Source organism: Athene noctua, chromosome 4, assembly GCF_965140245.1.
Source record: "Athene noctua chromosome 4, bAthNoc1.hap1.1, whole genome shotgun sequence".
NCBI classification, from domain to species: Eukaryota; Metazoa; Chordata; class Aves; order Strigiformes; family Strigidae; genus Athene; species Athene noctua.
In genome coordinates, this window is record NC_134040.1 from 824,062 (window position 1) to 836,387 (window position 12,326).

Sequence of the window (12,326 nt, forward strand, 5' to 3'; positions counted from 1 at the left end):
AAATTTCCATCAGACTTTTGGATTGACTTTACTTGTAATAATATTAGGAGTGAACGTTTGTGAATTGAAGGCATGAAAAGCCGTGCCTCCGTGGTAATGATATTTGCCTTAAAGCTGCTATGTTGTGTCAGGTTCTCCGATTTATTCAGCTTAATTTTCTGTCTGTGTGTTCATCAGTCTGACAATCTGTGAAGACTGCTAATAGTTTTCTTTCTTCTAATACAGCCGGCTGTTGGATCAACCTTTTGTGTTAGAAGCGCGGTGACAACAGCCCACTGTGTTGCTGGAAGTAACAGATTCATTTCCTATGATGCACTTTGTTCAACTTGCCCTTAGATTCCTTTGTGTTCTTTAGCAGCTTTTGATAACCAATAAGTGTTTCAGTCTTCTGTGTGAAGAGTAATGATTTAAAATGAGAAATCTGACCTTGACGTCAGATCGTTTGTGAAGTAAAGTTTGGTGGAAAGTGAAGTATGACAACACGTGACTAGAAATTGTGGTCAAAGGCTGACGTTTTACATGCTAATGAGACTTCTCTGGATGTCTTCTCTCCAATTAGGACTGGATTCTGCACCAGAACACTCCTTCTCACATTGAAAGCTGCCGCCAGTTACGTCAACAGTAAGAAATCTGTTTAAAAAGTTCACTTAGTGTAAAAAGTGTTTTCGGCGCATGCACGTAGTCTGTGAAAGTGTGTCAGGTTTCCTTAACGCGGCTTGTCGGTGTCTGACTGCTCTTCTAAATTGGCTTTGGATCGTTAAGGGTAAAAAAATGAGCTGACACTTGGTGCTTCTGGAGTCCTGAATGGGAAAGTTTCTCTGTAAAAGCTACTGCATGTAAGCAAAAACTGTGTTCAGCTGGCAAACGTAGCTTTATCACTAACAATTGTATTTTTAACATTTAACAGATACCCTGACTGGAACCCCGAGTCTCATTCCTCAAAGAGGTAACTGCTTTTTGATTACAGGTTGTTTTTAATTTGGTGCTATTATAAACAAGTGGTAATTAAGGCACTTAATTATCCCGTGTCACTCACTGGCAAGCTCTGTTAGTGGTGTCATATTTTTATTATAAAATTCCATGGAGTGCTTTTGTGGGTTTTGTCCTAAGGTCAATAATAATGTAAGTGGTGTAATATCGATAATTTTTTCATGAGAATGAGAGTAAACTCTGTAAAAATGTCTGAAGACTGATGTTGTCAGCAGCCTCATCCTGAAGCTTTCTTCTAACTGTGCCTCCGTTAGTGGAAAGTTATTGGGTGTCATAGAACAGTAACTGAGTGAGCCTGACCAGTGTTACATCACTGATGAATCTGCGCGAGTGATTTCTGACTTTTAGACTTAATCTTTTTTCCAGTTAAACCACTCTTGTTTGCAACTTGAAACCTGTTTGACAATAGGCGTGCTGGTGTTAGCTCTTATTTCACAGGCTGTTCAGTCCATAGGTCCCTTGGGGAGCTACGTGATCACAAGTTGCAAAAACACTGGAATTCATGAACTCATGTCTCTTCTGTCCTTTAAAATTACGCTGTTTATATTAATTTTTTTAAAAACACACCCCGTGGACTAACTTTGTTTGGATCTCAGCAAGACCGGATTATTTTACTGGTTCAGTGTTTGTATGTATTTCGACTTGCATACAAATAGGAAGTATAGGACTTCAATTTGTGCTGGATTTTCTTGTGACTTTGCATTAATTAGTTTGACATACTTCCTGGGAAGCTAACTGTTCAGTTAAAAAAAAAAAAAAAAGTGTTACAAGACTGAATATGTAGGTCAGGTTAATTTGCAGAGTGCATCTGGGGTCTCTCCATGTTGTAAACAAGGAGAAATAAAACTTTAAAGAGAGAAATAGAGCAAATAAACATTCCTGAAACTTTCATGAGGAGAACAACTATATTTTAAAACGTCAAACTGAAATTGCTGGTGAGTGCTGTGGGTGTTCCATACAACCCAGGCACAGGAGGCTGCTCTTAGCTGGAGGAACTTCATAAACCAGAGAACTGTTTACTAGCACTTTTAGTGAGTGAGGGCTCTTCTGTACGTGCAGGTGGGGCATGAGTTGTCCTTTAGGGTGGTGCTTTCTTAAACCCTTCCTGCTGACAGCACGTCTCCAGCTGGGAGAGACACAGCCGGCGGCTCCCGGCGATCGCCGATGGCCAGAGCTGCTGGGTGCAGCCTCGGGACAAGGGCCATGAGCTTGTGACGTGCTGTTGCCACCCTGGTAAATCCCTCCACAGGCTCTGCTTTCCCTAAATTGCCCTGGTTTGTTCATACATTCAGGCATTTTTATTGGGCACAGGAATAATGGGATTTCTGTGGATTTTTAATGATGTTTAACATTTGCTAATTCAGTAACGCTGGGGGACGTTGGTAGGTGGGGTGGGTTGGAACAGCGTTTAGGAGACCTGAGGGTTGTGTCCTCATCTACCCGCTGGCTGCAAAGGTCAGGCAGCAGCTGCCTCAGCTGCTTGTCATCCCCTTCTCCTGTCTGCCAGCTGCCAGTCCTCTCTCCTCAGCCTGTTTCGTCTCGGAGGAGCTTTGTCTGTTCAAATAAACAGTAATAGCGGGGCTTGGCGTGGGGATTCATTAAGCACTGATGCTCTAGATGAGCAGACTCAGACACTTTCCAGTTGACATGTGAATTCCTCTTCCATGGTAAGTGACTTGTGTATTTTAGTTGCCCAGCATAATCTTCCTCATGAGTATACTGGTACTGGGCATGTGTGCTGTGTCACTTCTTTCACCATGTTTCTGTTAGTTTTGTTACTAAAATTACTGGGGAGATGCTGCTTCTGTGTTATGCTGAAGGATGTGCTACATCAGTGGCTTCTTCCAGTCTCACATCTTAAAGGTGCGGGGGCTGCCCTTGGGCCACAACAGCCCCCAGCAGGGCTACTGGCCTGGGGAGGAGTGGCTGGAGAGCTGCTGGTCAGAGAGGGACTGGGGGGGGTGAGAATGAGCCAGAGTGTGCCCAGGGGGCCAAGGAGGGCAACGGCATCCTGGCTTGTGTCAGCACTGGCGTGGCCAGCAGGGACAGGGAAGGGATCTGAGCCCTGGGCTCGGCACTGGGGAGGCCGCCCCTCGCTGAGGGGGTTCAGTTCTGGGCCCCTCACCCCAAAAAGGCCATTGAATGACTCGAGCGTGGCCAGAGAAGGGCAACGGAGCTGGGGCAGGGTCTGGAGCACAGGTCTGCTGGGGAGCGGCTGGGGGAACTGGGGGGGTTCAGTCTGGAGCAGAGGAGGCTGAGGGGAGACCTCCTGGCCCTCTGCAACTCCCTGCCAGGAGGGGGCAGAGAGGGGGGATGAGTCTCTGGAGCCAAGGCCCCAGCGCCAGGCCCCGAGGGAATGGCCTCAAGCTGCCCAGGGCAGGGTCAGGCTGGCTCTGAGGAAGGATTTCTGTGCAGAAGGGGCTGTTGGGCGTTGGAATGGGCTGCCCAGGGCAGGGGGGAGTCCCCGGGATCCCTGGAGGGGTTGAAGAGTCGGGCTGAGCCAGCGCTGAGGGGTCTGGGGGAGTTGGGAACGGTCAGGGGGAGGGTCACGGTTGGGCTGGAGGAGCTGCAAGGGCTTTTCCAACCCAGATGGTTCTGGGATTCTGCTCTACCCAATTCTGAGTACTGGTGCAGTGTATCTTTGGCATCAAAGAATTTGGTATGGCCTAAAAAATAGGACAGTTGTTTGGCTGTAACACACTGGCCTCGCGGCCTGACAGGCTCATAAAAAATGTTTTGGATAATTAACCATATGCTGTATGCATTTTCCAAGGTTTTCCCTCTTACTCTGTTGATCTGTGCTGTCAGGGTTTTCCTACGTCTGACTGTTTTCCCTGTCTCTATGAGGGACCGTTTCCCTCGTGGATCTCTTCACTGTTACGCCTTTCCACGTTCTTCATCAGTTTGACATCTCTAGGTAGCAGTACGTATGCACTGGATGTATATTTATGTAGTCCTCTCAGATCTCTCTTTCAGTCTCAGTCAGTTTTTTAGACATAATGTCTGGAGGTTGCTTGCTTCCAAGCTAAATTTGGAAGAAGCAAGGAAAATATCTTAATTCATTACTCCTTCGTGTATCCTTTTTGTATTATTTTTTCAGAGCCCTGCAGCTTGTAACTTCAGAGTTTTCTTTGCAGCCTTCTCTTGTTCCATGCAGGTTGTTCTCTCCTACTTGTTGCTTTTCAGTTCTGTTTCCCTGTCCTGATTCATATGGCAGATGTGTTACCAGTATGTAAAGTATGTTTGTTAACAAATTTAGACTCTAAACTTTGGCAGTTTGGGGAGTTCTCTGCAGAAAACCAGATTTGGGTTAAATGTTCTTTTCCACCTTGTCAAAGCTCGTTATGTGCCTTTATTCTGTTAGAAATGCTGGTGACAGAAAAGAAAACCAGACCCCAAAGCGTCGTTCCAACTCTGCCAGTCCCAGTCCTCGCCGTTCGAGGGTCACAGGCTCCAGCTATGGTCTTCGCCGGTCACGGTCAAGATCCAGGAGCCCTGGTCGCTTCAGGCCAAGGCCAAGGAGCCGGAGCCCGCGGCAGATGCGACGGCTTAGCCCCAGACACAGGTCAAGGTCACCGCAGCGCTCGAGAAACCCACTGAGAGGTGGTCCGCGGCCTCCGAGATCTTCCAGTAACGACTGGTCAGCGAGGAGGTCAACCCGATCTCAAGGTAAAGGGTGGATACGCGCTGCCAGATGGAAACTTCCTTTAATTTCAGGAAAACCAAGTTGGTTTCAAGAGGTTTATCTGTCCGGGTGTCACCCGGGCATTTTTCATAGCAAAATTCTATTTTTAAAAACAACTTTTCCTCTTGCTGTTGCTTTGTGAGAAGCATGCTTAGAAGAAAACGGGCGTTCTGAAATGTCGGAACTCTCTTCCTCCCCTAGTGCCAGGGTTTGCTGAGCAAGTGTCTCCTCCAAGCGTGCTCAGTTTTTAAGTGAGTAAGGATAGTCAGAGGTCCATGAGGATAGTCAGGAGTGGTGGCCGGTCCCAAGTGTGTCCTCAGGGCTCGGGGTTGGGACCGTTCCTGTTCACATCGTTACTGACGCCCTCGATGAGGACGCGGAGGGTGTCACCGTGAGCTCGCAGGCGACACCAAGTGCAGCGGGAGCGTCGATCTGCGCGAGGACAGGGACGCTCCACAGAGAGACTTGGAGAGGTTGGATCGGTGGCCAACGTCAGCGGGATGGGCTTCAACAAGGGCGAGTGCCAGGTCCTGCCCTTGGGCCACCACAACCCCCTGCGTGGCTACGGGCTCGGGGAGGGGCGGCTGGAGCTGTCTGGGGGAGAAGGGTCTGGGGGTTCTCACTGACCAGCAGCTGAGCAGGAGCCAGCAGGTGCCCGGGTGGGCAAGAAAGCCAACGGCCTCCTGGCTGGTGTCAGCACTAGTGTGGCCAGCAGGGACAGGGAGGTGACAGTCCCTGTGCTCGGCACTGGGGAGGCCACACCTGGAGGTTGTGTCCAGGTTTGGGCACCTCAATCCCAGAGAGATCTGGAGGGGCTGGAGCGAGGGCAGAGGAGGGCAACGAGGCTGGGGAAGGGCTGGAGAATCAATCCTGTGAGGAGGCAGGGCAGGAGCTGGGAGTGTTCAGTGTGAGGAGGAGGAGGCTGAGGGGAGCCCTCATCCCTCTCTGCAGCTCCTGCCAGGACGTTGCAGAGAGGCTGGGGCTGGGCTCTGCTCCCAGGGGATCAGGGACAGGACAAGAGGGAACGGCTGGAAACTGCCCCAGGGGAGGCTCAGGCTGGGCAGGAGGAGAAAATGTTTCCCAGCAAGAGTGGTCCGAGAGTGGAAGAGGCTGCCCAGGGAGGGGGCAGTCCCCATCCCTGGGGGGGTTTCAGGGCCGTTGGGATGAGCTGTGGGGGATGTGGGGTAGGGGAGAACTTTGCAGAGTCGGGCTGAGGGTTGGACTCGGTGATCCCGAGGGCTTTTCCAACCCGAATGGTTCTGGGGTTCTGTGAATTGAAAAATTGAAAACAACAGAAGGTTTTTCTTCCTTCTACATCAAAAAAAGTAGTTCTGTAAAGGCAGTATAGATGAGGAGAAAGAAAACCCAACGCACCGAAACAGCGCTGGATGGGGGTGTGATTTGCAAGGGAAGCAGAGTGTTCTGAACTAATTTTATTGAGGAGAGCGTGGTACGTGAAGGGCTTTCAGGGAAACATCCTCCGCGCCACTGACGAGCGCTGCACCGTTCTGTGCCTCCGTTCAGCTTGCTTCCTCCAGTTCGCAGTTCTAGCAGATTTCATGTAAACCCAGTCAGTTTCGTGTCATTCATTTCGAGGTCCGTCTCTGGCTGAAATACCAGTTTGTTTGGAGTTTTTGTTTCTTTTAAAATTCTGAAGAGGAGAATATAGAGGAATTTTTTTTTTTTTAATTGTCTGTATACTGTGGCTGTGTTGTCTGTATGCTTTCAGAAAATTAAGGAGGTACTGAGCTCTTGTGGGAAAGAAGTCTAAGGTGAAAAGTTGTAAAAGGACAGGCAGTTTCAAAGAGATCTTCCTAAGGGTAAAATGCAAGCTGTTTTAATGTAGGAGAGGGGAAGAAGCAATTAATAACCAAATACAAGTTTTCCACATAAAGCAAGTGGACAGAAAGTTAATTTTGTATCAGATTGTTAAAGAAAATTAAATTTTAAATATAAAACACGTCTGTAGGACAAAGAACAAGACAGAGGATAGAGAATTTAGCAGAAGGCACCAAGGTAGTAAGTGCTGCTGTGTGAGAGGAAGGTCCCAGTCTGGAAAACGTCTTGTCTTATATTCCCTGACATCTAAAATGAAGCAATTATTCTTTTGCTCCAGCCATTAGATTTTTGTAGATCTCATTGCCAGTGTCGCTTTGCCAGTTTAAAGCAGCACAGTGAAAATAGTAGAGAGGTTTATCATTCTTTTTGGCCCTCTCTGCTGGGGTGTGATCCTCCCGACTGTGAATCGGGAGCGGGAGGTGAAACTGAAACTGTAGAAAACCAGACAGCAGTGGACGTAACTTTTCTTTTAAAAACAAACCAACCCACCCCAGTTTGTTTTCCCTTCTGCTCACAGACAGAAAGGCAGCTCTGGAAGCGGTGGTGAAAAGTTTGGGACCTGGCTTTGTAGCAGAGTTCAATAAACATAGGTCACTTCAGGCAGCCGGGCAAGGATCGTCGGGGAAGTCCCCCTCTCATGGACTCCTGAGGAAGGTGCCTGGAAGTATGAAGAAGCCACTGAAAACAAGTGTTTCTGCAAAGGCTCCAAGGAAAGACGTGTCTTCTTTGCCTGGGTCAAGTTCTTCATCTCCTGACACGGATGATTTACCCCAAAGCAAAGACATGGAAGAGGACGAGGAAGACGGATCCACAGGAACCAGCGGACCTCGTCCTACTTCTTATAATAGGGTGAGTTTGTTATTGCTCTTCTCTGTGGTTTTAGGGATTGGGTTAGTATCTCATTTCAGGAGGATCACTTGTGGAAAGATGAACCATCCTGCTGCTTCTGTGCCGTAGATGCTGCCATCTTAATGCAAAGATTTGCTGGCTGCACGTGTGCCAACTTACCCAGGAAGGGTTCTTTAACAGATGGGAAGAAAACCTCGAGTGCTTTCCAACAGCAGAAGCAATGTGCATTAAAATTGGCTCCTCGTTCTACTGGGCACTTGTTTGGATGCAGTGTGAGCCATGAGCTCTGCTTGGAGGAGCTTCTTGTGTAAATAAAAGTAAAGGATAGGAGGCAGAAAGTGTTTGTTTTGCCTTGTGAGGCAAGAAGATGAGGCAGAGAAGTTTACTACTGTGCTAGGAAGGATCTTAAGCCAGGGTTGTCTTAGTCCATCATACCGAGGTTTTGGATCTCTTAGGAACAACCTCTAAACCAGTTTGTCTTTTAGTTGTGGGAGATGCAGTCGTCCTTGGGAGTTTCCAGCCTCTAATTGATAAGCAAAGAGAACATGCCCTAGTGCTGTTGAAAGCTAACAGGTATTACTGAAATTAAAGTGATGGAGTTGTGCAGCCTCTCACCCTTCCGCCCAGACAGCTGGAATTGTGTAGATCTATAGTACTTGATAAAAACAAAAAGGTGGTCGTTGTGTGTTACTGGGTAATCTAATAACTGATGTCTTCTAATAACTGAGGACTGAGACAGTCATAGAACAACAAAAGGGTGGCTCTGTCCTTGTGTTAAACAAACACCTCAAACCACCACAGTGAACTAAGCAGTCTGTCTGCTTTGCAGTCATTTTAGCTGCAGATCCTTCCTTCTTCCTTTTACTGCACTTACAAAGTATTTGGTTTTGTTCTGTTTTCCATTTGCAGCTGTTGAGAGAGGAATTGCTGAGCTGTGGGACAGTCCTTCAAATATCAGATTTACCAGACGATGGCTTTTCAGATCAAGATATCAAAAAAATTGTTCAGCCATTTGGCAAAGTTAGTGATCTCATTGTACTTCGCTCTAGAAATGAGGTAGGTTTTCCTGTAGAATGGTTCTGTGTCAGAACGCAAAAAAAAAATAAAAAATCAAGCAATAAAAAAGGAGGGTATTTGATTCCTCAGCTGAACATAGGATAAGGCTTCCTGAACTGTCACATTCATAATTTTGGAATAGCTGGAAGTGTTAACTTTAGAAATTCAGTCTGGCTTGCTACCGAAGTCGTAAATGCTAATGGAAGTAGGATGTCTTCTTTAGAATACAGAAATCCAGACTTTTTCATCAAACCCCATATGAACCTAGAGAGAGGTGCCCGTGCAATTCTGTCGTGAGCAGATTTTCTAAGGAAAAATTGCAGCGAATTGTGTCTTGTGTCTGTAATAGAAATCAAGCCTGAAAGTGCCGTTTATTTCAGGCTTTCTTGGAAATGAACTACAAAGAAGCAGTGATAGCAGCTGTGAAATACAGTGAAACTGTGCCAGTGCTGGTCAACGGGAAACGGGTGAAAATTAGTGTAGCAGAGAAGCCAAAAGCATCTGCTGGCCAGGTGAGCAGCATCCTAAGTTGTGTGTAGCATGGTGCTTTGTGCCAAAACCTGATGTACTGCAGGGAAACAGATTTCGTAGTTTGAATAGCTTTTAAAATTTCCTTTTTATAAACAGCAGTCTAAAATAAATATGAAAACACACCCTCCTTAATTCCAGTTTTCCATTCTTCTTAATTTTGATATTTGTGAATAGTGTCAGTTTAACAAACAGTGAAAGATAACCCTTATGTTAATATATATACACTTAATACTGTTTACATATGCACGCACGCATTTGTATGTAAAATATAAATTATGCAGTGAAAGTTCTTCTCTCTGTCCATTTCAGGCCAAAATGACTGTCAAAAAAAGAGCCCAGAATATTAAGAAGGTTTCATCAAGTACAAAGTAAGTGTTGCCATCGCAACGGTTAGTGATAACCATTGCAAACCAAATGGCTTCGTATCTGTTTGGTTTCTTGTGGGTTTTTTGCGCTTTTTTAGCTGTTTTGATATTCATCAATTGTCTTTGAACCTGATTTTTCTTGCTTTTTTTTGCCCCTCTTGCTCATAATAGAAAAGATCAGAACACGGCCACTAAGAGAACTAAATCCATTCCAGGTAAGATTTTGGTTTTTCTCTGATGCTGCCTCTGTTAGTCCCTTCCTGCTTTGTTCCCATTTCTTTGTTTTTATGTGAGTGCTTTTGCTAGCCACTGAAAGCAGGTTCAGAGCGCTGCAAGAAAATGTCAGGTTTATCCTTTCAAATGTCTTCCTTTTCGTGCAACCCTTTTTTTTTTTTTTTTCTTTAAAAAACCCCAACCCTCAAGTAGCAATAAAAAACCCCTGCCTTGACCTGTAATTAGTCTGTAATTGTAAATGTTTGCCCCAACTGTTGAAGGTCAGTGTGGCACTTTGGGCCTGTAAAGTAAGTGTAATTCTTCAAGTTGACTTTAAACCTTATGTATAACATATTTAAGATTTTTTTTTTATTTTTACGGTTAGTGCTCGTGCTTCCCAGTGTCTCATGTTCCCTGAATGTTCCAGATGCTTTTAAATTTCTGCCCTGGTTTCCTATTGATCCTGACAAAAATTATTTCAATTACTATTATTAATTAGTCTGTCAGAAAGACTTCTCTGTCATACTGGTAGGGAAAAACTTTTTATTTTTTTTTAGTACTTCAATGAAAACAGGACAAACTGTAGTAAATACATCAAAAGCCAGCGAAACTACAAATACCTGATATTATTAAGACACTGGAATTAATGGCCATTTTGTGTTGCTTGTTTTATTGGCTTTCAGGAGCAACTTTTCTGAATAAAGTTAGGGATTAGACATAGAAAGGAAATTGTATTGGTCTTGATTCATCTGTCAGCATGGTCACTCCTGAATCCAGTTTCCAGAAGGGAGTTAAGGTTCGTGCAGCCCTGTGCTCCAGAGCTGTCCCACAGATGGGAACCACCAATTATTTGCTGTCAGTTAGGAAAAAGAGAACACTTTTTTGCAGGAGTAAGGGTTTGTCACCAGAATCCGAAACAAATTCACCAAAGATGCTCTACTTCATGGCTTTCATTCAGGAGTTTGTTGGAAGGAACTTAGGCTTGGGGGTTTTTTATTGCATCAGTTGAATGGCTGCAGATTAAACTGGTTTTGTATGTGTTTTTATCCTCTTACTTCACAAATGTAAGACTTAAGAAATAAGCGTTTCTGCTGACTTTGTTGATTTTGGATATTTTATGTAGGTAAAAAAGAAAGGACTAAGAAATCGGCAATGTCAGGAGATAGTAAAATCAAGAAAACTTCAAAAACGGCGGGTAAGACGAATGAGAACTTGGAAAACACAGGCAGGTGCTTTTCCATCCTCCTACCCCGCCACTTCCCCCCTTTCCAGAAGAGGTTTCAGGCAGTGAGTCCAAGCTTTTGCCACCTTCAGCTGGGCGTGCCGTATAACTTGGGTTATGGGTGCTGTGTGTAGGGCCAGGCCGGCAGAGACCCGGGAGGGGGGCTGAGTTTGGGCTTTGGGGTGGGAAGCTTTTCCTGCTGGGTGTGTTCTGCCCGTCTGTGAGGAGGGGCAGGGCTTTCTGTGATGCGAAGCCTCTGAAGATGTGGTAGAAAAATGCGTAGTGCAGCTCATTCTTTTGCAAAGTGATTTTTTTTTTTAACGTATTGAAACAAAGAATGCTTTAATGCTTTTTTCTGTGGATATCTACCAGCCAAATCCATAGATGAAGACCTTCAGCTCTCAGCAGAAGCCCAGATGGAAGTTGGGGAATCCAAGCTGTCAGAGCCGAAGGGTGTCGCGGAAGGGGCCGGAGCTGCAGAGCCTGTGAAGGCAGCAGAGACTCAGGCCAAAGGAGTGTCTAATCCTGCACCTCTGCTGGGTAATTCTGGTACCATAATGCCATTTTTAAGTTGCTTTGCTAATTGTAAATCACGTGAAGTTTAACATTGTGATGTCGTCTTGAATTCGTTTTTTAGAGAAACTTGCACAGGTGCCTCAGGTGGCGGCGTTGGACTTGGATAAGTTTAATGAAGCTTTAGTCGATCAAGGTAAATGACAAACTGTGTCAGGGTTTTTCTCATTTCTGTCCTAAACCTCTCTGCTATTGTGAACTAAACGAGAAGGCTTTTGGGGCCAGGAAATGAAGATGACACAGGATATGAGAAAAGAAAATCTGTTAGGATAGGTTCACTGAAACATAAAACAGATTCCTTGTGATCACTGAGGTGGCTCAAAACCTCCAAGAATTACATCTTTCAGCAGACATCATTTTTTTTACCTAGACCTTTTCAGTGCAACGTGGGGACTAATTCTTTTAATCTCACTGCTTTCCATTGCCTGCTAGAGCTGGTTCAGTAGCTGCTCTTTTCCCTGTATTTTATAACTGATTAATAACAGGCTTTGCTTCAAACACAGCACATGTCTGTTTTAATTCTCAGTTACTGTGCGTGTGACAGTGGAGACAGGACAAGGTTGTAGCTGCTGAGCCTGTTAAGAGGTAGATACAAACATGTTACAGGAGAAGTGAGTCTCCTTTGCCTGCACATGCCTGTCCTGGGTGAGCGCTCTTTTCCCGTCTCCTGCTGTCTGTGTTTTTGGAGCCTCTCACTTACCGCTGTGGATTTGTCCCAGGAAAAAAAAAGGAAAAAGGTTGTGTGGGCACACACTGTGCACCTGCGCAGTCCCTGTGTGCCCAAAGGAAAGTCTCATGGTGCTGATTATTCAGCTGATAAGGTCCCAATGTCAGCAGAGCGTGTGCGTGCTAATCAAGGGATTTTAGTTAATTTTTTATCCCTACTTAAAACTGTTCTTTCTGGAAGCATTTACGTAACACTGTAAGTGTCTCACCAATGTCATTTGTCTCCGTAAGTTAAATGAAGGAATATTATTTCATTTTTCACGGTGGCAGTGGTGGT

At 45.5% G+C, this 12,326-nt stretch overlaps 1 protein-coding gene across 3 annotated transcripts in view; it reads left to right on the plus strand.

Annotated features, from left to right (window-relative positions):
• The window catches only part of ZNF638 (zinc finger protein 638), a 69,033-nt gene that overhangs the window by 31,964 nt on the left and 24,743 nt on the right, over positions 1-12,326 (plus strand). For all 3 annotated transcript variants that reach the window (XM_074904209.1, XM_074904211.1, XM_074904212.1), the window contains exons 3-13: positions 560-621; positions 908-946; positions 4,355-4,659; positions 7,032-7,363; positions 8,273-8,419; positions 8,800-8,931; positions 9,260-9,318; positions 9,487-9,530; positions 10,652-10,723; positions 11,123-11,290; positions 11,388-11,459. In XM_074904209.1, coding sequence (XP_074760310.1) covers positions 560-621; positions 908-946; positions 4,355-4,659; positions 7,032-7,363; positions 8,273-8,419; positions 8,800-8,931; positions 9,260-9,318; positions 9,487-9,530; positions 10,652-10,723; positions 11,123-11,290; positions 11,388-11,459 — 1,432 coding nt within the window. The remainder of the gene's footprint in view (positions 1-559; positions 622-907; positions 947-4,354; positions 4,660-7,031; positions 7,364-8,272; positions 8,420-8,799; positions 8,932-9,259; positions 9,319-9,486; positions 9,531-10,651; positions 10,724-11,122; positions 11,291-11,387; positions 11,460-12,326) is intronic.